This window comes from Macrosteles quadrilineatus, unplaced genomic scaffold (assembly GCF_028750875.1).
Source record: "Macrosteles quadrilineatus isolate MER2022 unplaced genomic scaffold, UCM_ALF_1.0 Scaffold_18__1_contigs__length_3160703, whole genome shotgun sequence".
NCBI lineage: Eukaryota > Metazoa > Arthropoda > Insecta > Hemiptera > Cicadellidae > Macrosteles > Macrosteles quadrilineatus.
The window spans coordinates 123,379-148,749 of NW_026542611.1; the positions used below are offsets into that span (position 1 = coordinate 123,379).

General features: G+C 35.2%; 1 protein-coding gene across 1 annotated transcript in view; it reads left to right on the top strand.

The window, feature by feature from the left end:
• LOC129005254 (AP-2 complex subunit alpha-like) overlaps window positions 1-25,371 on the top strand; it is a 72,455-nt gene that overhangs the window by 4,928 nt on the left and 42,156 nt on the right. Inside the window, exons 3-13 of the mRNA XM_054434095.1 lie at window positions 15,576-15,787; window positions 16,832-16,920; window positions 17,442-17,546; window positions 17,749-17,980; window positions 19,310-19,418; window positions 19,666-19,816; window positions 20,863-21,031; window positions 21,442-21,579; window positions 22,212-22,394; window positions 23,149-23,280; window positions 25,144-25,341. Of these exons, the coding sequence (XP_054290070.1) occupies window positions 15,576-15,787; window positions 16,832-16,920; window positions 17,442-17,546; window positions 17,749-17,980; window positions 19,310-19,418; window positions 19,666-19,816; window positions 20,863-21,031; window positions 21,442-21,579; window positions 22,212-22,394; window positions 23,149-23,280; window positions 25,144-25,341 (1,718 nt within the window). The remainder of the gene's footprint in view (window positions 1-15,575; window positions 15,788-16,831; window positions 16,921-17,441; window positions 17,547-17,748; window positions 17,981-19,309; window positions 19,419-19,665; window positions 19,817-20,862; window positions 21,032-21,441; window positions 21,580-22,211; window positions 22,395-23,148; window positions 23,281-25,143; window positions 25,342-25,371) is intronic.

Consider the following 25,371-nt stretch of genomic DNA (forward strand, 5'->3'; position numbering starts at 1 on the left):
CGGCGCGATCGTCGTCATGACTCGCGGTCATGGCGCGATCGTCGGTATGAGTCGCGGTCACGGCAAGATCGTCGGTATGACTCGCGATCACGGCTCGATCGTCGGTATGACTCGCGATCACGGCTCGATCGTCGGTATGACTCGCGGTCACGGCGCGATCGTCGGTATGACTCGCGGTCACGGCACGATCGTCGGTATGGCTCCGCGGTCACGGGGTTATCGTCGGTATGACTCGCGGTCACGGCGCGATCGTCGGTAGGACTCCGCGGTCACGGCGCGATCGTCGGTATGACTCGCGGTCACGGCACGATCGTCGGTATGGCTCCGCGGTCACGGGGTTATCGTCGGTATGACTCGCGGTCACGGCGCGATCGTCGGTAGGACTCCGCGGTCACGGCGCGATCGTCGGTATGACTTCGTCTCCTGCGTTCGCGGACCTATCGCTCGCAATAACGGCGTTATTGGCACTCGCGAAGCGGAAAAATCGCCGACGATCGGACCAAATCCCGTCCCGAAAAATTCCCGAGTCAAATGTAATCCCGTCCCGATAATCGGGAATATTTTTTTCCCGAAAAATTCCCGAAATTTCGGGACCCGTCCATCCCTAGTTCTCAGTATTCACGTTACTCCTAACCGTACCCGTGTTCTTCTCAAAACAATCATGCACATTCTATACAATCATTCCATAGGTGTATTTCTTCCCCCACCCTCTCTTATTAAGGAAACAAGATTTTCCAAACTATCTTGATTTAGCTTGGATGTTAAAATATACGTTATTTTATCATTACATTTCAAGTCGTCATACATTTCAATTACTGGCCTAGTAGACATGAGTACATACCTTTTTGATGCAATTAAATTTTTGTTTTATTCATACACTTAATGTGTGCTTCTCAAATTATAGGAAAATTTCAAGGAGGATAAAATACAAAGTTTAACTATTCAAACTGTTTTTATTGTTAACCTTACAAGTTAATAAAATACTCCAGGAACATCATACCATAAGGGCTAAGCCAAAAAATTATTTTTTATATTTTTAATTGATTTTTTACTTCAATAGGTTCACGTAATTGTGTCATTTCTGTAATGTATTTCCAACTAGCCTACATTAAAAAGTAAAATGCCCTATTTTTTTTTAATTTGTGATATAAATAAGATGGACTACTGAAATACAGTATTCCTGAAATACTTAAAAAAAAGAGGCTGGTACCGTGTCACAATAAACATTTTACTACATTATTAGAGCTCAAACAATTGTTATTTGTGTGTGGATACATTTGTTAGTATGTTAATGAAATTTACAAATATTAAAAAACTCTAAACCTGTAGAGATTTGGCAGAAATAAAATAAAATTTGTACATTACCTGAATGATATACAGTGACAGAAATGATTGTACCATTACCGAAATGATCAAAATTAATTCCCAGATGGCCTTTAACTTAAACATGACAAACTAAGTACCTTATCATAGTATATTTACATTTTTTCAATGCACAAAAGGCAATAGAAAATTAGCATTTAATAAAAAAAGGCAAACTAATAATGTTGCATGAGCCAAAAACAACCAACACGGGTACAGCGTAACGTTTTTCATAGTATTGGCACATTCTGAGAAAAGTCAACTGCTGCAGTGCGCTGTATAAATGTGGCCTCCGTATAATACCAAAGTACCAAAAGAACGAGGCTTAACCAGAAGCATATTAAACCCTAAGTCATTTAGTAAGAGAGTTAAATACCCCCGCCGCAGCAAACCTGCAGACTAAGCGAATTTCAACTTGTCTGATTACATTTTTACTAAAATATTTCCATAAATAATACATATTATTCCCTATTTAAATAACATTAGATTTAACAAGTGCTTAGGTTTGCTGCTAAGGGGAAGGTAAAAAGTTTTTTTTGACCATACATCATTAGTATAGGATGAAATAAATAAATTTGCCTAATTTTATCAATATATACCCATAAACAAGTAAACTACCGGTACATCAATTTTCATTTTCTCCAAGAGAATAACATGGGAATTTTTAATTACACTATTTTTGAATTTTTTCCATGACTGTTAGGCATACAACAGCGCTTCAATCCTACTAAACGATTGATTTTTTTAAGCTCTACAAAACGTTTTAGAAAGAAATCGCAAAATTTTTTGTTTTTACGTTCAAAAATGGGAAAAACCCATTTTTACCCCATAAAACCCCCCATAATCCCCCGTTCCCATGGTCCGATTATGCTGGATCGCGAACTCGTTCGAATAAACGTAGGTTTACACGTTTGTACCAAATTTCATCAAAATCGGATCATTTTTGCTCGAGTTATCGCGCTAACAGACACATATATAAATATATATATGAATTTGAACGGATGGTGTTTTTGGCCTCTAGGGACCTTAAAATGAAAAATTAGATCGGTCTCGGGTCCAGGTCTTACCATGAGTACTACGGTAATAGCTTATTCCATATATGGGAAATTCGCTAAAAACAGATGCATTATGGTCAAACTTATAATAAACGTGATTTCCTTTAAGAACTAAGGTTGGTGGTGGCAATACTGCCACCTGACCACACCTGATTAGCAGACACATACGCTACGTCATTCTCATCTACTAAAAACAAGTGATTGTCCTTATTGACAGACTTTACAAACATAACTTTAATATCTTCAGAGTCAGAGTCAACCTCTTGGCACACACCAACATACTGCCCGAATGTTATTGGGCTTGGCAGTGAATCTTATTAACAGGTGATTCCCTATTTTAATATTAGATACATCAGTTACTAAGCTATTTGAGGTACAAGTAGATTCAGTATGATGTGTTGAGGTTCCTGGAACACTTTGGGGGGAAGCCACGTCATCCTCTTCACCAGAAGACCAAACGTCCGATACGTGTAGCTATTCTTAGGTTTACCTTTTTTTCCATTGTATTAGATTGGGCAAATATTTCTCTTAAATTAAAATGAGAACACATTTTACTGTAAAAACATGTAGAACATGACAGTTTTCTCCCAAACATCTTATTGCTCTCGACACAATATGTGACCTGTTTCATTTTTGTTATTTGAGGAACCTGGAAAAAACAAAATCATTAAAATCTAGACTCATTAAAGGAACTTAAATTGAATTTCCAAATCAGCTAATTAAAAAGTTAAAGTAATAGGTTTTCCGGTATAACTAGTTCAATAACTAAAAGGAATTTATTTTTAAAATCTACCACTCTTAATGGCTTTTTAAACAACAGCTATTTTGATAGCCAACAGAGGCAGAGTAAATTCAAAACTTAGTGGAGCAATGTGTGATGGCAAGGACTTCTTGACTGATGCTAACTTCTCTTCATTTATTTCTATAACCTCTATTTTACTGTCTTGAAAGGCGCTTTTGAAGTCCGAAGCGTTGACTATGCCACTTCCATAGTGTACAAGTTGGTCGGCTCTTCTCTTTAGGGTGGCCCCAATCCCATCCATAAGCCCCTTCCCATAGCCCGGTTCTGAATAGTTCTATGTGACACCCTTTAGTAGCGGAAAATAATTTACAACCAGCTTCTTTAATAAATACATGTTCGGTTTCTGTATTGAGACGACAGAGAGTCTGAAAAGAAATGAATTGTTGATGTTTGAGGGAAATCCTTCGAAAGGGAATCCAAAATGGGGTCCAGATGAGCCCACACTGCAAAAGCCTGATGGGCCAGATTATCGGAGACAGTACAGTATGACTTCGGAACAATTTCTTCACCATTATTATAATAGGATACAACTGTATGTAAGCTAATTTGTCTTTTTGATGCACCAAAATGTGTCGATTGTACCTCACATTGATACTTAGCCACATAGTTTTCTGAAAAATCAAGCATTATCATCAATTCTCTGCCTGATAAGTTATGTTGTGTATTTTTTTTTATGAGTGGCTTGATGCATCAAATTAAATATATGTAACCTGAACCGGACCAACATGCTTGAAACTTTTTGCTTTACAGTCCCTAGTTTAATAACTTCCTTCTCCTTTATCGTTTGTATACACATTTTTTTACTCCTTTAATAACTCTTTCTTCATTGATCATTTTCCATTGATAAACTTTGACATTATGTTGTCGTCAACTTCTTCACTAAACGGTATAGTTTTGTTTTTACATAGTTTACCCATTAAACAGTTTCTGTTTTTAATTGAACACACGATATATTCTAGGGCATCTTTTCCTGTTTTAGCTTTTAAGGCTTTTATATTGTTAAATCCGGATACAACAAGGTCCATGTTACTGTGTAGAATGCAAGCACAAGTATCCCTATGTTTGGATTTTGGGTGCGTTACCCAGAAGGGTCTGGCACGTACAAAAGTGCTATATGGAATGTTATGGCCACTTTCTTCAACAAACCTGTTGTGGAGGTTCTTCAGGGAATCTAATAAAATTCTTCGCTGAACCTTCAACTTACCCCTCCTCACAAAATCTTTTTTCCCGGGGCACATTTTTGACACAGTATTGTCATCGTAAAAGGCCATTATTGAACAAGATGTTTTTGCCTTAGTCATTTTTTTATTTCTTTCATACTTAAGATTTGATTCATCACTGGAGCAGTCCGATTCTGTTTAGTTCCGATATTGCGGCGCACGGCGGGAAAAAAACTCATTTGCCGTGACCTTGATAGTTGGCCGACATCTGTATTTTTTTTTATATCTTACGAAATAACTTTGAAAAATGTAATAATACGCTGTGAAACACTGATATTTGAGTGTTAGACAAAAACTATATTGGCTAAAACAAAATTAACAATCATTAATAACATTTTATGGTGAGTTATAAAGTGAAAGTTGCAACACCGACAGTGACCGAAATGACGTTTTACAGTATAAAAATATAAATAAATTTACCCTTTTTGTCAATAAATAATGTTAAATCTAAACAGTTGAGGGTTGGATGAGATATATAATATAAAAAAATACACAACATTTTTCTTTATTACCCTACTCTTTTATTTAATGGAGACATAAATTGTCCCATAATTTGAGAATCAGCCTCATGTTCTCTATAATTTCTATATACTTTTCCAATACAGTTCCTTGTTTTTCTAATTTCATACCATAACCACATTTAAGATTGACACTAGACAAGAGAATCCTGCTATTCACTATGTCAAACCAGTCATTAGTTTCCTGTATGAAATCTGCAGTTGCTTGTCATTCATTCTCATCTCCTACGTAATATCGTCGAAGTGCACAGGCTGTTGTATGAGACATTAGTTGAGCAGGCAATGGTACATTTTGCCTCTCAAATTTTTCGCACGTCGCTTGTTTTGGTAATAATTTGTAGCAGGACGAAATCTCGGTGTCTTTATATAAGGCCTTCAAAGTCCTTGGTGAGACAATAGCCATCACGCAATGTGAATCTACCGTCTATGAGCCAATTTCTAACAAGTTTTTAAAGGTGGGGAACGTCGGCTAGGAAATATACCTTCTTTTCTATTATTTTGAAAACAAACCAGCTTCTATTGAGTGTCAATTCAAAAGCACTCCACATACCAACATTTCCATCTCCGCAGGTGGATACGATTGCTCTTACAGTGCATCCTATTTCAAAAACCTTTGTAATAATCTCTTCAATAAGTGATTTTGTCATAGAAAAAACAAAAATACGAAAATCTGCTGTTTCCACGACGAAAAAAGTCCTCTTGTCATTATTACTTTCATCTGTGAATGTGGCCCTATAACTCTTATCAATAATCGGGTCGTACTCATACAGTGATTTTACTTTCATCTCGTCATACTGTAGAACTACAATTTTCTCCAGAGTTGTCATTTGCTGTGCAGCAACCCTCATAAGGCTTGGAACCCTTTGGAGTATTCCCCATTTAAGATGCAATTTCGATGCCCAAATTTTAATGTGCTTAAACAGGGGAGAGGAATTTTCATTTTAGTTCTCGTTCTCATATAAATGTAGCATTGCTTTCTATAGTATGGTAAAAGCTTTCGTAATGTCCTCATTAGACCACACTTAAACTTTTTTGTTCCGATTAAATTAAATATTAATTTGGGTATCAGAAAAAGTTCCTTTAGGAATGTTCTTAATTTCTTCTTTAACGCTAGAACTTTTTTCTTCGACCAGTCGAACATTTTCATGCCGTAAAGCTGATATTGTTCATTCAGTATTCTTCTTTCATCTTTTCCAATTCATTACTTAATTTCTTATACTCTTTTTCATAAATAATAGTCGGTGTATCAAAGCAGTCTTAGGGTCTTTAGCTGTAGGGTTATCATTTACATTTATATCATCTTTTTTGACAACGCAGCTTGCACAAACGGTTTGTTTTCCCGCGATACTTGTCTTAATTTCCGTTTTTTAGAACATTCCGTATCACTTTTGATACTGTTTTCCAAAAGTAAGAGGTTTATGGAAGGCATCGAGTTTTAGTTTTAAAATAACTGTTATTACATATAGCTACAGCACAACGCATACCTGGCATTTTTCATCTCCGTTTTCAGACAGTAAATGATTATACACACAACGAACAAACACCCACTCATATTAAATGAAAATCTTCTAAACACTAAAATATAAACTTTAAAATGAAAAAAATATATAATTGTATAATATACAAGATGTGACTAATTTTACTTAAAAATCAATCGAAATTCAACCAACGTTAGTTTAACTAAATTTAAATGCAATTTTCTTGAATCACTTTCACAAACTACTGTACTGTCCGATGTCTGCTAATGCACTGAATGCTTTACTACAAATGTTTATTTTGTAGACACAAGACATTCGTGTTACAATGAAAATACCACCTCCATCAGCATAAGTCGTGTCGAAATAGGTCAAGTTTGCTTGTTTTAACATGTTTCTAGTGGCGAGGTGGCCGCCGCCAGGACTGCAGTGACGTAATCGCAGTTCGCTCTGTCTGGCCCACCTCTTTTACTCCATACATCTTGGACGATGATGGCGTTTCCGTGACCACGGGAGCCAACAATGACATTTCCGTGACCGCCACAGACGACGATGACGTTTCCGTGACTGCTTGATACGATGATGATGTCTAAATGGCCGCGGGATGTGTTATTGATTTTGCCGCAATTACTAATAATCATTGACTTATTCTTTAAAACATCTGGAGACAGACAAACTAGGAATAAAATAGAGGCCAGTTTTCTGTGGTTTACTGTGGTGTAAATCCAGTCCAAATCCGCGCAAAATTGACTAAGCTGAAAGACGATATGTGACCGTCAATAAATTGACGTTAGGCACTGGAAGGGTTGATGCTGCCTATTCAAAACTCATATTCGGGCAAATATTTTCAAGTTCGAGTATTTTTCCAAAATATCTATTGATAACCTACAGGAGTCGGAGGGTTACGGGTGAATCTCACTAAATAATACAATATCAACAAAATAAAATTTTTTAAATAATTTTTGTTTTTCCACTTTATTACTTACCTGCACCAATCGTTATTTCATCTGGAACAATGTTTAAAAGCAGCAGAGCTGAATTTCACTTATTTCTAGATTTTTTATGTGTTTTTAGGTGAAGAGACGCTTAATAAAGTCCAGTTGTTCCCGTAACAAAATGTTTAAATATAAAGTAATACACAATAAATTAGACTTAGTGGGATCTTAAATCCAAATCTAAATGTAATAGACAGTTTAACTAAAGTAAAAAAATATATATTTAATACATTTAAAGTAATGTATTAACAGTTAAACTCAACCTAACCTAAAATTGTTGGTTTGACAAACATAACTTTAATATTAAATTTTAAGCGGTTCGAAGTTATATGAAACTTATATCAAGGAGCAAACTCTGAAATATTGGGAACAATAAAATTCCATAAAGAATAATTTATGATGAAAAAATAGCAATTTATCTCTGATCTTGTGAGCGGGAACGACTGGAACTTGCAAGGAACGATTGGCCGAGACGAGGAACGACTGGCGCTAGACTGTGAACGAATAACGCAGACTCTGTTATACACCTGCAACTAAATTTATTCTATGGGTAGAGAATAATAATAACAAATTCTGAGAATACGAAAACATTGTATTGGCTATAGAATGTGTTATTGACATTTTGCATTACAAAACATTGGATTTTTTTCACTAGCGTGATAACTACTCATTTTGAAAATTAAGAATACAAATAACTATTCAATTTGTTATACAATAGTCATTGGACATCTAATATTAACATAACATATTATGAATAAAACAAATTATTGTATTTTGGTAAATATGCAATACAATTTTATATAGTGTAGCGTGATAAATTAGTCTTCAGGAACTGGATACCTTTAGAAATAGTCCTTGTATATAAATAATTACACAAGCTTTTGTTTTCAGTGTTTGGTTTCTTTGGTAATTATTGCACCTATGTGTTACTACATAGAAAAACAAAACAAATAACGATTAAATATATACATGAGGTACTCGGTACAAAACTTTTAATAGAATAAACTAGAGCTGGGCACATCACAAACATTGATGTTTTTAACGGTACTTAAGGTTAAAAATAAATGAAAATAGAAGCAAAAGCAGCAAAGTTAAATACTTAACAAGTTCTTGACACATGTTTTTCATTTTTAAAACAGAACAAACAGGAATGTGTCACAAATGGTTTGCTGCACTAGAATTCATAAAATACGCGGTTTCCCTTCATTATAATGTTTGGTGGAGGTAATATGCCCTTAATCTGAGTTAAATGCACTGGGAAACGATCTGTTTCGTTTATCACAAACAAATCACGGCCATCACAAACTTGTTTCATAAACAAAACGTCAATTTCTTGGTTACGTGATTTACTCTGGCACACGCCAATATACAGTTTGGTATCAGAACATTTTTTACCTTTTTCAATCATATATTCAACAACTACATGAACACCCGATGTAAGTTCACTTTCAACGACTGGTTTGGTAGCCATGCCTGCATAAATTGACTTCAAGTCCTTCACATCATGATGAGCTGTAGTTGGCTGTTGGTCGTCATCATCGTCTGATGAAGTGAAAACCTCCTCAACAAGTAATTTTCTTCTCTTCTCAGCAATAACCGGTCTTTGATTATTGCTCGTGTCAATATCGAAAGTAATTTTGCTGAAGTGGTAGAGACTACAAGCAGCATCAAGAGGACATTCGAAACAAGATAAAGTACGAGTGAACATGGGACTTCCCTTTGTCAAAGTCACTTGGTGAACTCTCATAACACCTTTTATTTCTGGTGGTTTCAAGTCTGCTACCACAGATTTTAGCCTTTCTACATCTGCAGAAGGTACCTCAAAAAGAGTGACGTTTGTGTGTGTTTTTTTTAAGAGCTTTAACAAAATCCTGCGCACACGTTATGTCCACTCCGTGCAGAACATTTTGGTCTGCTCCTCTCTTTAAGCTCCCCCCCCCCACGCCATCCATTGGACCCTTCCCATGGCCCGCTTCAGTAAAGTTCCAAGTTAGGTTTTTAAGATTTGGGAAGTACTGGGGCATCATGGTCTTAAACAGGAAGAGGTTAAATCTATTTCTGTACTGGCTTGTTGGGCTGTCAGAAAAGAAGTGGACAGTGTCAACGTTAGGGAACTCGCTGGAAGCTTTTTCTAGTACAGGCTTCATGTGAGCCCAAACTGCATGTGCCTGATGATCTACATTATCAGACACAGTAGCAAAGCAATCGGTTTTAATTTTCCCGTCTACTGAGGCGTACATAACACCAGTGTTCAAGCTCAACTGTGTTTTTGACGCGCCGAAGTGAACAGATTGGACTTCTTTGTCGTATTTACACACATAATTTTCAGAGAAGTCGATTCTAAAAATCTTCTCTCCCGATTTTAGGGTCGTCGTTTTGCTTTTAACAACAGCTGCTTGGTGATGGTGATAGTACACATGTTTTTTGAAAGTGTCAAAATCCATTGTTAATAAAGCCTTCATCTCGGAATTTTTTTTTCTCTGAATAGATTTTACAGTTTTTTTTTAGTTTTCTATTTCAGCTTTATGATTTTTTCCTCATGGATATTTAACCATTTAGCGTATTTTACGGTAAAATCTTCTTCATAATCAAATTCTACTTCATTTTTTTTTACATTTTTCACATTGGCCAAGCATGCAGCTTTCGTTATCCACAGAACATACCAAAGATGCTAACAACTCTTTAGTTGTCCGTATTTTAACGGCTTTGACATTTTTCAGGGCACTGACCAGTAAATCCATATTAGAATGCTTTATACAAGCGCACGTGTCCCTATCAGCCATTTTAGGAAAGTTTCCTAAAAAATGTCATGAGCGATGAAAGGTTGTGCGGGAAACGTGTATGTTGGTTTCCTTCATGAATTTTTTGTGTAATGTTTCGACGCTCTCAAGAAGAACTCGTCGCTGTTTTACAATATGTCCTTTCTTCACCCTATCTTTTTTTCCAGGGCACATCATAGAGTGTCTCTCATCTTAAAAAAAGTTTGCTGTCTTGTCAGACAGTTTGTAACGGATCTTTCTAGGGGGGGTCTTGTGTTTTCAAATGAGGTACTTGGGAGATGATCTGAAAGTCTTTTGTTTTCTGCGTAGGGTACCAAATTCTTAAAATGCTTCTGAACGCGGTATTTTTTAAACACCTTGTTACCAATCACTTTGTGTAAAATCTGGTTTTTATTTTTTGTTTTTGCTACTTGTTTCACTTGTGTTTCTATCTGTTTTTTAAGAGCAAGACCTAAAAATAATTGGTTTTTGATGTGAGGGGATACTTTTCCCTCCCTACTATCTCTTTCAGCTCTTTTCTCGACGAGGGAGAGCCCGTCGCCACAGAAGATTTCTTTTTCTCTCTATGCAATCATTTTTTATACTTCACGACTTTACGCTCCAATTCTTTAATTTTTTCTGTTTGTTTTTTTACGACGCGGTAGACTTCTGACTTTTTTGCGTCCCCTTTTCTTCTGCGCTGACTCCTCTTCAACACTATTTGTTGGGGTATCTTGAAGCATTTCTTCATTTTATCTCTTCTTCTTTTGCTCTTGTCGCTTCTTCCGCCAGTACTTCCTCATTTGCTGCTGCTCCCTAGGGTTCATGTCCCCTATTCGTTTGACTTTCTTTTCCTCCCTCAATCCCGCCATCCTCTCGCGGTCATATTTTCTTTTAGCTTCTTTCTGCTCTTCGGTTTTTTTCTCTTTCTGCTCCCTCTGCCTCTCAGAGCTTTCCTTTGAAGTTCTGGCCATTTTCCATTCAAGTCCCCCTGAAAAAATAACTTTTGAAGTGACCGCCTAAAAAGCGTATAAGTATTAGCTTATTAGTATAAAAAGCCTAAAATTACTACATAACATTAAGTTTACTAGAGTTGTTAAAAAAAATTACAGTTTTTGTCCTGAAAAGTTTTATTTTCCTTATTATAAGGAGAAATAAGCAATTCTGTTCGTTAAAATAATAATAATAATTTTGCGTCCAAAATTTTTAAAAAATACTATCAAAGTATATTTTTATGTTGAACAATGTAGGCTAATCTATTGTATAGAGGTTCATCAAGTATTGACTAATGCATTTATTCAAGCAAAGGAAATATGAAATTTAATGGGATCAAATACGATAATAGTTCCCAGTCCAGTCGTTCCCGCACCAGGTCCAGTCGTCCCTTATAGCCGGTCGTTCAATCAGGAACGACTGGTGCGGGAACGACTGGCGGTTTTCGTACATAACCTTGTCTTGCCGCCAAACACTTCAAGTAGGGAGCATAAGAATTTGAGGTTATGTCTTGGACTGGCATTTGCTGTTACGCAACAGAGTTCTTCTTTATTCCTAGCATCGAAGTTTATAATAATGTGAAGGAACGACTGGATGCTTAATTAAGGTACTGTATGATTCTTACCTGTTTATTAATTAATTTGCTGGAAACCGTTGCTCACTTGTACTTCAAATCACTCTCAAAATCAACTTACAACTCAGTACGACTGTCGCCAACCTCAGACGCAGGAAATTCTCCCGCGCTTTTTTTTTATAACCGTTCCCATTTTAGTCGTTTTTGGTATACCGTCCTCCAAGGACTGTCTCAATTACAACAAAAATATGATATTTTGTTGTTTGATCTCTTTGAACTGTCAATTATCTAGAACAGCAGATCGTATTGTCTTCTACAACTGTTTAATTTGTTCAACTGGAGCAGTGTTGAATTGTTTGTTTATACTTTAACATAGTGAGGAGCAGTAAATGACAAGGAACGACTGGTGTTTTACTGTTGAATAAGGCATTTTACATAAAAATATATATGTTTAATTCAAAGGCATGTGGGGTTAGAAATAAAACAATAGCCTACACTATAGTTAAAAATTATTTTTATTTTTTTTATTTTGGCAAGAAGGACTTAAATTTTATCATTCAGTGAGATTTACCCTTACGCAATTCAAGGTTCTCAAGGAACATTTATTCATCCTATTTCCCCTTATCCCTGTTCTATTTAATGATCACAGTAGGAGGAATACATGGCTTGTTAGGCTGTAAATGTCAAGAGAGTTATATTAAACTATAAATTTTCTAACATTTGTCTGCTGTGAAAGTGAATGTTGTCGATTTGAGATCATTGACTGATGGCCAAGCAATGCCTCAATTGACCTTTTCAAATCATTGCCAACTAACAACAACAGTGGCTAAAATTGTCAACCAAGTATTACTGAACAATTCATTACAGTCAAAGTCAATCATACAATCACATAACTTATTAGCAGTAAACATATTTTAATGTACAATTGCCCAAGATAAAAAAATAATAAATCAGACTATTTTAGGTAAAGTAGGCAAACTTATTTGTGTAGTGTTAATGCATGAACTAAATTACAAAACAAACACTTCGGTACAGGTTTAGTTTATTCAACAACCAAACAGAATCATTTTGCTTGGTCGATGGCTTTTAGCCTAATTTTGTTCAGATAAATTCAGAGTCCAGATTTGAAGTGCAGCCATCAATTATCTGTCTGTTTTATGACTCTCAGATCAAATTTGCTCCTACATTCAGAGTCCTGTTTTACCTAGTCATTCCAATCCATGTATTTTCTTGTTTTGTGCAAACCTCATTTTCCTATCTAGATTTTTCACAAATAATTTGTAAAAAAAATGTCTGAATTGTTCTCTTAGTCTCAATAAAAATGAAGTGTTTAATTAATTAACTCTAACTGTTAGTATAATTAGCCCACACTAAATCCTTGCTTAGTTTTAGTATAACTTACACTTTACTGCATATTTATCAATCTTCACAATGTATTTTCAACATCCGATATTTATTTAGAGATTTTATTTACATTGGAGACTTATTTAGTTAAAAATTAATTATAAACATTTATTGACAGTGGCTTAGGTTTGAAAAATCCAAAAATATCATTTGTTTTTGCTAAAATTAGTTGTTATTAAATTACAACATCTACATATGTTGTCCCAATGAAACTTGTAATATGGTTTTCCTAAACTTGTTTTTTTGTGCTATCTGTCATAGGTCATAAGTAGAAGTAAGTTTGTTTATGGCTATGCACAAAGGTCAGTCTCAATATGTTATCTGCTCGGTGACGCCCACCGACCATGTGTTATCTTCTCTAGATTACCTCTTTCCCTTCACTGTCGCTCCAGATCAAATCATTACAAAGTTAGTCGAAGAATTTGTACAGCATCAGTCTAAGGATTGAATACATTAATCTAACAGTTTTTTCATCTGTAGTTCCAAAACACGTTATTTAAAATAAATGATATCACCAATCTGGCTGTTTTCTCTCCATTAACTTGTAAACAACCTTAATCATGGATAAGAGGTGGGAGTAACTATGATATTTTATGTGGAAAATCATAAAAGATCCAATTAAGTTTTGAATTCCATTAAGTTTTGAAGGCCATTTTTGAGAAAATTAGATTTTTCCATTATTTCATGGGTTCTTATGTATGGAAAAATCAGAATAAAAATATGAAAATTAACAAAAATTAAAAAATCTTGGAGGTACTATAAATTAGTACCCTTGTACCAAATTAAATCAAAATTGGGACACAGGTGTGGCTTGCAGCTCTCTGAAATTACACATCACACACACAGACATCACTTCGAAAACATCTTTTTTGGGTTCAGGGAGACCCAAAACGGATGTATCAATAACTCAAAACTCAAACTTGAACATTTTTATATAAACAATATTTCCACCGTATACAGTATATAGGGGGAAAAATAAAAAAAAAACTAAACCTAGTTAAAATTTTGAACAATATAATTGTGCTGTACGTAATCTCTTTATAGTTGCGGAATACAGCGAGAGAGTTATTAAAACTATGATTGACAGTAATTCTGGTTGTGCAAATTAGTTGGCACACGTTATTTAACACTAGTAATGTTGTACCGTACTACTGCATATCGAGATAATGGAGAAGACAAGCTTGCGTTACCGTTGCTTAGAAGTGCCTCAAACTAAAAAAGTCATTAATGTAAAGGCAACAACTCTAGACTAACAATCTTTGTTAATTATTTACTGCTTGAATTTTAAAAATAGAGGATGCATATCAGTGTTTTTGAACAATAGTAAATCAAGTTAATTACAGTAGAACCTCTATTAAGTGGATTTAAAAGGGTTTTAAAGAAATTAAACCCTGTACAAGCGTACATATTTATATTTAAATTAATTACACACAATAGTAATATAGAACTGTTATTTTTATGTTGTACTTGTTTAATGTTCGTACAGTAAAATAAAATCACAATTAAAAATAATCTAATAAGTAGTTACTGTAGGGGGATGACGGATACTGTAGGCAATAATAGGATTTTTATTTCTAAGTAATTGGTACATCTTATCTGACCCACGGTGTAAGGACAAGCAGGCAATAAAGAGCTAACAGGATGTGCCCCTCTAATGTGCCTTAACAACTCTAATTGTATAAATCACAACTGAACTCTGCTCTGATTCTTACCTACTTAGGATTCTGATTCCGGTTGTTCACATTCTGTGGCACCATTTTTATTTTCACTGCAATGAAGAATAATATTTATAATAGTCTGGTAACTATCTGTCGATAGATCTAAATGAATTGATATTAATGTTTAAAGTGTTTTTGAATTATTCAAAGTAAATCAGTTTTTAGTAATTTATTGTGTAGTTATAAGAGTTGTGATTTGTATATTGTCAGTTATTAAAAATGAAACCAAAATATTTTGTTATATTACAGGTAGGGCAATACACACTTTCCGTTCAATAACGTCCATTTTAGATGATTGGTGGATAGTGATTCCTATAGAAACTGAAAAAAATATCTGTTCAGGCAAATAAATATTTTAAAAATATGTTCATCTAGTTGTTTGAAAACTTAACATCTTTGGTTGGTAAATATTTAAATGGTTTGGAAAATTCTATCAAATAGAAGAAAGATGATCCACAATTGTTTTGTAATTTGTATGTTTGGTTAAATTAAGATGATTTAAGCGTCGTTATCTATTCTGAGGCCAGAAATTTTGAGCAGTTTGCCTCTGGCCCCCTTATTCTAAAAAAAAGTTAAACAACTCCAGCACAACTGTGACTAAAAATAACCACAACTTGTTTACGCAATTTGCGATTATGAGCATACCATATGTGTCCATAATAAAAAATAACCGTCCAATAAATTTGACTTGTTTTTTCAGGTAAAAGCAAAGAAGCGGAAATAAAGAGGATCAATAAAGAATTAGCCAATATTCGGAGCAAATTTAAGGGGGATAAAACTCTTGATGGTTACCAGAAGAAGAAATATGTCTGCAAACTGTTGTTCATCTTCCTCCTTGGCCATGATATTGACTTTGGCCACATGGAAGCTGTCAACTTGTTGTCCTCCAACAAGTACTCTGAGAAACAGATTGTAAGTTAACTTTTATATAAAATAAATACAATCTAGGTATAGCCTATTCTCTCTTAAAAACCAACCCTTACAGCACCGGGTCTAGGTCGTGGCCTGGTAATCAATATCCCAAATTTAGAATTCACATTTGCTAAATCTAGTTACTTTTCACGAATCAGAATAAGTCCATATATATATATTTATTTCTCTGTTCACTATATTATAATTAGATATATTTAATAACATAAAAGCTGGCTGTGATATGCAGCTAAGGTAATATTGTGCACTTTGACAAGGTAGTTAGTTCTATGCAGTAGAGTTGAACAACGACAGGAAATGTGCGTGATTTGGTAGTGGTGAGAGAAAGGTATATATGGCCCAGGTATCTTCATTTACACTCATACTACTCCACATCATCACAAAACTATATTAAATAGCCTACTGCAGAAATAAATCTAGGCCTAATGTTAAAATTATGTAAGCGAAACACTCCGCTGCAAACGCTTAGTTAACGATTCTCTAATATATTTTAGGCCTATCCAAGTAACAATGAAGGCATGGAAAGTGATTGGTTTTGTGACGTAATTGTTTCAATTAACTCTACTGGAGAGACACAATGTTATAATTAACACACACAAAGTTACATTTAATGACGATGATTATTAATACTTCATTTATAATATTAATTATATATAATCATGTTTGCAAATTTATTTGTAAAAATCAGGTTCAAAACAAGATCTAACCTAAACGTTTTAATATTAAGGTATGGATGGAAACGGAAGGCTATAGATTTCTAGAAAAGGTCGGTTAAACAAGCCAATTTTAAAGTTTAGGGCGGAAAAATGTATCTTTATTTTTGCCAGAGTGGTGGTTGTTAATTCGAGCAACAACCACCTCTTTAACTCGAGGGTGGGTAAAGGCAGGTTCCATTGTATACGTTTATATTTGTATAAAAAACTATAATTACACCGATATGATTTCCTTTTTCTGGTACTAATATAGTAGTAGGTACCCTACATTATTTCTTGTTCCATGAGAGTGAGTGCAATGCTTTGTTTGCAGGGATACCTTTTCATTTCTGTTTTGGTCAACACCAACAGTGATCTCATCAAGTTGATAATCCAGAGCATCAAAAACGATCTCACATCAAGGCAAGCCATGTTTTATTTATTCGTTGTATATTTTTAAAGCTAAAAGTATGTGTATTTCTGTGTGAATTATGAAGATAAATGTATGTTCCTTGAGAGTGAGCTAGTCTAGTGGTAGAGCGCATGACTTAGGTCCACAAGGTCCCGGGTTCAAATCCTGCCTAACACTGAAATTTAAAATTTAATCTTGAAGTAATAATACTGCTACCTCTAGGCCTACTCTGTACAATTGTAAAAAATAATCTCGGGCTGGAGCCTTGTAAATAAAAAACTTCTTTTGGTGGCTTCTTCAACTGTTGTGTACCAATTCTAATTTAACCCTTTGAGTTTCGTAGGGGGGGGGGAATGCAATTTGTTTGAGATTTGCTAGGCATACATGCTTGGAATGCCGGCCTAGAATATAAAAATATCATTGAATATTTTAATAAGTTATGATACTGTACTTTTAAAAACTCTTACTTTAATAATTCATTTAACCTGTAGAAAACTGCTCAACTAATTCTAACTTGTTGTATTATTTTTAGAAATCCAATCCATGTTAACTTGGCGATGCAGTGCATAGCAAACATCGGGAGCAAAGAGATGGCAGAAGCTTTTGGATACGAAATTCCAAAACTTTTGGTTTCAGGGTGAGTTTGTAAACTAAACATTTCAATAAAAAACATACATTTAAGTAGTTTATATTTTGTGTCTTACAGCTGTAATTAATGCTGTTAATCCATTTGTTTTGCTTTGTTGTTTGAAAATATTGCTGACTTTTATAGATGAGTTGATGTGTTTGATGTTTGTTGTATATGGTATGAAGCAATGCACTCACTCGTGTTGGTACAGAGACACTATGGACGTGGTGAAGCAGTCTGCGGCTCTTTGTCTGCTGAGGCTGTTCCGCACATCACAAGAGATTATCCCCGGCGGAGAGTGGACCTCTCGTATCGTACATCTGCTGAACGACCAACACCTGGGCGTGGTCACTGCAGCTGCGTCTCTCATTGATGCCCTGGTCAAGCGCAACCCAGATGAGTACAAAGGCTGCATCAGTCTGGCCGTCTCTCGTCTGTCCAGGGTAACGTTATCAATAAAAACAACTTTTCGTCATACTGAAAGCAAACCTTTCCGTTTTTAATGCATGCGTTGCAGATCTAAAGTAGTATTTTTAAAAATAATAAAGGTTTAATTTACCTGTTGTGTCGATTGATCCTTAAATTATAAAATAACTACGGCCGTTTTGTGCTGCTAAGCGAGCACCAAACGGCCGTAGTTATTTTAAAACTGAAGGATCAATCGATGCAACAGGTAAATTAAACATTTTATATTTGCATTGTCTTGATCCAGAGGCTAACCCATCATGAAAGCATTTTTACTCTCTAGGGAGTAAAAATCAGTTTTCTCAACAGTTGTAAATTTCGATTGTAAACGATTGTATGTGTCTATTGTTTAATCGATTGTAGTTATTTGTTGCCTTATTGTAAATAGTTTGGCATATTGCTAGTATAATGTACACTAACACAATCGTAATAGACAAAACGATTGAATCACTTACTAATCACTTACTCACGATGTTAGAGCATGCTATACTGGCCCAATATTGTAGTGAGTGCGACTGAGACAGATGTACTATTTTCAAACTATGGAAGGTTGAATGAACCATTTAGTTATGAATATGGAACTATAATTCCATTTAAGAGTAACCTAGGGTTTCTTTCAAATTTTGTTTTTTATGGTTAAATAATTGATTTAATCATGACTAGAACAAACACAGTGGGCGGTAGAGTGATGGTTTGGCGCTATTTGGGGAAACACCACCGTAGCAGGGAAAAAGTTTTGCTCATTTTTTTAGGCTATCATAGAACTAGTGTACGTTGTGCTTCATTTATGGTTTTGCAGTATTTGTTGGTGCATCATTTTTTTCTCTGCATTTGGCCGTACTGAGGGCCTGTTAGTTATTGTTTAGCTGCTATCTGTTGGTTGCTTGTACAATGCTCACAACCACTGGGGCACATTACTTGATATACTGGGAATCTACCATCAGATGAAACAAAATTTAACTAATTTTGCACACCCATCCACTAGAGCATTGACTGTTCCTTCTACTAGCAGTTAGGCTCGGGGGAGCGAGCTGGCGTAGTGGTTAGAGCGCGGGACTTCAGTCTCTGAGGTCCCGGGTTCGATCCCCGCCAAGTCACCAATGGATTTTATCCATGATGATGAGGTGATTTTTTAAGTGATAAAGCCGCAACCCCTAGGTCTAGCCTAAAGTAATGTGAAAAACAATCCCAGGCTCGTGCCTAGCGTCCTAGGACAAAAAAAAAAAAAAAAAAAAAAAAAAAACTAGCAGTTAGGCTACTTAGTCTGTGACAACAGAGATGTTAACTTGTTGGTATTGTATGTGTAGATTGTAACGGCCAGCTATACGGATCTCCAAGACTACACTTATTACTTTGTCCCTGCTCCATGGCTTTCAGTTAAACTGCTCAGGCTTCTGCAGAATTATACTCCTCCAGGTAATCTATAAAGGCCTACTGCTTTTAATTATATTTTAAGCTTATTCCTTCAGTGGAGTTTTACCTTACGATTGATATTGGTTATTCTTTAGCCCTTCAGGCATAAGTTTACAATAACACATTGTACCATAATATCATTGATTGTTAGATATTCTACTTAGGAAGAATTTTATTCAATGTCCATTACATTAACAAAAGGTTATTAGTTTCTCACCCATCGATGTTTATGAAATTGTAAATTGTTCAGATGATCCTGGTGTGAGAGGGCGCCTAAATGAATGTCTAGAAACAATATTAAACAAGGCTCAAGAGCCACCAAAGTCAAAGAAAGTACAACATTCCAATGCTAAGAACGCAGTTCTGTTTGAGGCCATCAGTCTTATCATTCACAATGATAGGTAAGTCCCAATGATATACATTGCAAGTATTACCAATAAAGTCGTAAACATACTTTTATTTATTTCATACATGAATTGTTTCAACAATGGTAACCAAACAATAAACATTTACACATTTAACGTCAAGACATTTTGCAGCACTGTTAAAAAGCTAATGAAGTGGAAACAAGATGTTTCCAATCATTGCTTTTTTTCCGTCAAATTTTATATCAGCTCTAGACAAGTTAGCAGTATATACAAGTGTTTAGCTTTAACAATCTAATTTTCTCCCTGAAGCTCAGGATGGTTATAGATGCTTAAATATTAAAAGTTAACTGCAGCACAATATACCTAAACAAATTGATTCTGGATTCAGTTCTGTCTCTTGAATACACTTATGATGCTTCACTTTATATTACTACTAGCTGAGTACCCGTCCTTCGTACGGGGTTGGTATACAATGAATGCTTATTGTAGTTAAATACTCGTGCTTGCCATTTGCAATGAGAGAGGAATTGTTTTGAGAAAATTTGGTTTACTATAATCTACGGTATACTGTAGTATATAGAACATGTAACATAGCCATAATGTTCTACCACTTCACCTAAACAATAGAAAGAAGTAAAGTTCTCACACTCAGGTTTTTGTTGCTGCTTGGTTCAAATTAGCTGTTGTCATAAATGTATAAAGAACTAATGGTGCTGCACCCTGTTGGTAAACCGTATAACCTTTTAATGCCATTGAATATCATAGAAACAAATTGTGTAGTTGAAACAGCTGGCAAAATTATTTAATTCCTTTTAAATATGAATACTCATAAGGTTAACATAGGAAACTTTAGAGCCGCTAGGGCGGAGTCCGAAAGTAATTTTGAGATAAGAATATGCCTTTATGTAAATCGGGAATGTTAGCTATCATTATGCCAAATTTCAGCCCAATCCGTCCTGTAGTTATTGCGTGATTGAGCAACACACAAACTAACAAACTTTCAAATTTATAATATTAGTAAGATAAGATAAATAGCTTTACACTGGAAGACCAGAAAACATTACTTTGTATGTTTGCAGTGAGCCCAATCTGCTTGTGAGGGCATGTAACCAGTTGGGCCAGTTCTTGTCCAACAGAGAGACTAACCTTCGCTATTTAGCCTTGGAGTCAATGTGTTTATTGGCCAACTCGGAATTCTCTCATGATGCTGTCAAAAAACATCAGGAAGTAGTCATCCTCTCCATGAAGGTACGTCAGTGGGGTTATCATATTTCAGATCTGTAGGCTGTATTTTTTATGGTACTGAACAAATATCTTTATAACAGAGAGTTTTACACAGTCAACTGGAACTGGGAAGATGGGATTTGTAAGTAATAAATAAATATATAACCAAAGTAACTTTCAATGACGGTGAAAACATCAGTGAATTTTATATGAGGCCAAAGTATATTTGCAGTAATCGCCAATAGCCTGTTGGCTGATAGTCCTTTATTAACGAAGGTCTGTTAATTTTATTCCAAAGTCGTCGTGTGTTTTAAGATTATAAAAAAAGAAATTATCACTATGTTTTAGTGATAGCTGTAGAGATGACAGGGTGTATGGAGTTGGCCTTACTCCTAGGACTTGGCTAACAATTCCTAATGTCCATTTTTGTTTAGATGGAGAAGGACGTGTCAGTGAGACAACAGGCTGTGGACTTGCTGTATGCCATGTGTGACAAGAGTAATGCCGAAGAGATAGTACAAGAGATGCTCAACTACTTGGAGACAGCCGACTACTCCATCAGAGAGGAAATGGTGAGTGACAGAGGCCAGAATGTCATGTCCAGGCTGTTATAACCATTTATCCTGGTGGCTACGAATAAAATGGGAAAGGGAAAGGAACTATTATGGTTAGGCAAAGTCAGATTTGCCAATCCCAAATATCAGCCGTGTTTTAGTAATTTTGATTATGGGGAGCGAGCTGGTCTAGTGGGAGAGCGGTGGCTTCAGTGCCCGAGGTCCTGGGTTCAAATCCCACCAATCACCAATGGATTTTATCCATGTGATAATGCTGCAAACCTCTAGGAAAAGCCTTAGCTAATGTGTAAAACAGTTCCGGGGTAGAACTAGCGTCTTAGGATGTGAAGGTGGGACATAAAAAATTAGGTTAACAATTAAAATGACCGCCATTTTGAATCCAAAAAAATATTTTTATTGATTTTTTTAAGTTATTTATTTTTTCTTTTTTTGTACATACCGAATTCCACAAAGATATTCTATGGTTGTAATATATTAATTTTAACCACAAAAAACAAAATGGTTTGCATCCTGTTAACTAGACCTTTTTGGAAAAATTATATTCTTGATTTTTTTACCAACATACCTTTTTCCACTAGAGACCCTGTAGAATATAAACAGTTTTTGTAATGTGATGTGTTGATTGACAGGTACTGAAGGTGGCCATCCTAGCAGAGAAGTATGCGACAGACTACACCTGGTATGTGGATGTCATACTCAACCTGATCCGGATAGCTGGAGATTATGTGTCGGAGGAAGTGTGGTACCGAGTTATACAGATAGTCATCAACAGAGACGATGTTCAGGGCTACGCTGCTAAAACTGTCTTTGAGGTACCGTGTATCACCAGTTTGTATCAACAAACACAGACGAGACTCTGTGATGGGAGACTGATATCAATAGTATTTGTGACATTAGGGAGTGGCTACTAATTCAAAATAATGGTTAACACACGAGTCAAACTAAACCTCAAATGTGTTACAATTTACACCAACCATTGACAATCTTGGAATTTAGAGATTCTATTGTCAAATACAAGGGTAGTTTTTTAAGGTAGGGTCGTTTGATAAGATTGCCGTCACGAATTCCTTCTTCTGCATCCATCCCAAAGTTTCCTGTGGGTGTTTAAAGTCTTGCCTTTTCTAACGTACCGATTATTTTCCGCTGGCTGACTCTAAAAACTTGATATCTTTTTCCAAATGTTTAAAAACCTTTAGACAATAATATTTTATGATTTATAGAAATGTGCAAATACTAAAATTAGTTTCACTCTTAGTTCAATAGTTCAATCCATGGGGAGAGTCACATTTAATAAAAAAGGCTCAATATCGATGAAAGTCTGCTGTTAAATCAATCCACAAAAAATCCTTAAAAACCTGGCCTAGAACCATCTTTGCCAAAAAATATATTGGTAAAGTGACAGCAACACATTTTTCTTTTACTGAGCCCTGTAAATATTTTAGTAATAAATGCACAGTTTCAGCATATTTTCTAGGTCTGAAGCAAATTAAAGTAAGGGTGTTTGATTATTTAGCATTACACGTTTATTTCCGAGATAATATATTGAAAAGAGAAATTTTTTTTCAGGCATTACAAGCTCCAGCATGTCATGAAAACATGGTTAAAGTTGGAGGTTATATTTTAGGCGAATTTGGTAATTTGATAGCAGGTGATCAACGGAGCGCACCTATTGTACAGTTTCAACTTCTACATTCCAAGGTTAGTGTTTGAACTTTTCCAGGGTAGTGTGTGACATGTCACATAACGACATAACTAACGAAAATAGTTTTGTAGTTTGGTCTGTCTTGATTGTATACATGGGGGAAGGTCATTATATCAAAGACTATTAACCAGGGTTCCATAATTAGTCCACTGTCAAATGTACACCCGTGTGCTCCTTGATGAGGCAGGTGTGGGAGTATTCTTAATCTCTTCGTTTGACCTTGGAGAAATACAATTTCGATGGTGGCAATCTTGAAAATGATGCGTTTGAACGCTGTGGGTAAAAACAAAATGGCCGCCATTTAAAATGTTTAAAGTCAAATTCCATGAAAACCAGCTAATAAAACAAAATTTTGCAACACATTATTTAAAGTCCTTTTTATTACAAATCGAATGACACTTTATTTGCGAAAATCGGATAATAAATGAAAAAGTTATGTAACTTTTATTATTAATAGTAATTATCAAAATGGCAGTCATTTTGAAATGACAAAGTTAAATTCCATAGAAACTAGTGACAAAAACATAATAAAAGTTACATAACTTTTTTATTTATTATCCGATTTTCACAAATAAAGTGTCGTTCGATTTGTAATAAAAAGGACTTTACATATTGTGTTTCAAAGTTTTGTTTTTAATTCTGGTTTTCATGGAATTTGACTATAAAGAATTTTAATGGCCGCCATTTTGAAATTGGATGAGCCTGATCAAAGATTTTTTCGGAGCATGTTTATAGTTGTAGACTTAAAGTTTATACCAAGTTTCATAAAAATATCTCTAAGGGCTTTTGAGTTATGAATTATTTTCAAAAAATACAAAATGGCGGAATTCGGCTTAACTAAGTCGAAATCGAAACAATGTTATACTACATTTTCGACTTATTTTTGCACATAGAATCTGAATCTGCATAGCCCATCACGCTTTACTGAAACACCCTTTATTACTTTTTGAAATACTTAACTGTCCTGGGACATTACATCCACCCTGATTAATTTTATTGATGAAAAATGTAAAATTATGTTTTATGAAAGAATGGTTGATCCTACATAAAAACTGTAATAACCTTTTTTGTGCAGATTTAAAATAGCTACATTTTGGTATCAACAATTGTTTCATAACTCTAACGGTTACTGATATAAGTAAGAAAACAAGTTTGTGATGGCGGCCATTTTGTTTTTTACCCACAGCGTTCAAAAACCCACCATTTTCAAGAGTGCCACCATCGAAATTGTATTTCTCCAAGGTCACACGAAGAGATTAAGACTACTCCCACACCTGCCTCATTAAGGAGCACACGGGAGCCTGTATATGTACATTTGACAGGGGACTAAATGTCCAAAAAGCAAATATTAAAAAAACTTTCAAAATATTTAAAAACTGAATTTAATTGTTTAATAATGTTTAAGACCATCACCTAGTCCCATAATAACAAGAACCAACGTTTTAGAAAAGTATTATAACATCTGATAAATCTGTACACGTCTTGAAATAACCTTGTGATACTTAGAACAGAGATCTAATGCATCAGTGGTGCCTGTTCTTTAGACATCATAGAACTTCGACATCATGAAAAACTCTTGTACATTACAGTCTTAAATATTATGAAATAAAACCCTATGCATGTTTTATGTCAATTATAATAATTCTACTTGCTCATAAAACTGACCCTCTGACAACTGCATTTTAGTAGACTGAGTTTTTATTTTAGCCTTCATAAATTTTCTTGTTAAATAGACCTTAATTAATTAATTGTTGACTTTAATTAATTGTTTGGAAAATATAAGAACCATGTTACAGTAATAGTAGATTATAGTTGAACACCTGATTGTGAGGTTATTAGACAGCAGATGTTGTTTACAGTACCACCTGTGTTCGCCGATGACACGGGCGTTGCTGCTTTCCACCTACATCAAGTTTGTCAACCTCTTCCCCGAGGTCAAGTCTGTAGTGCAAGACGTGTTCAAGCAGCACAGTAACCTGCGCAGTGCCGACGCAGAACTGCAACAACGGGCGTCAGAATACCTACAGCTCAGCATCATCGCATCCACAGATGTGCTGGTAACTGAGCCTTACTTTACTGCTGGGGCT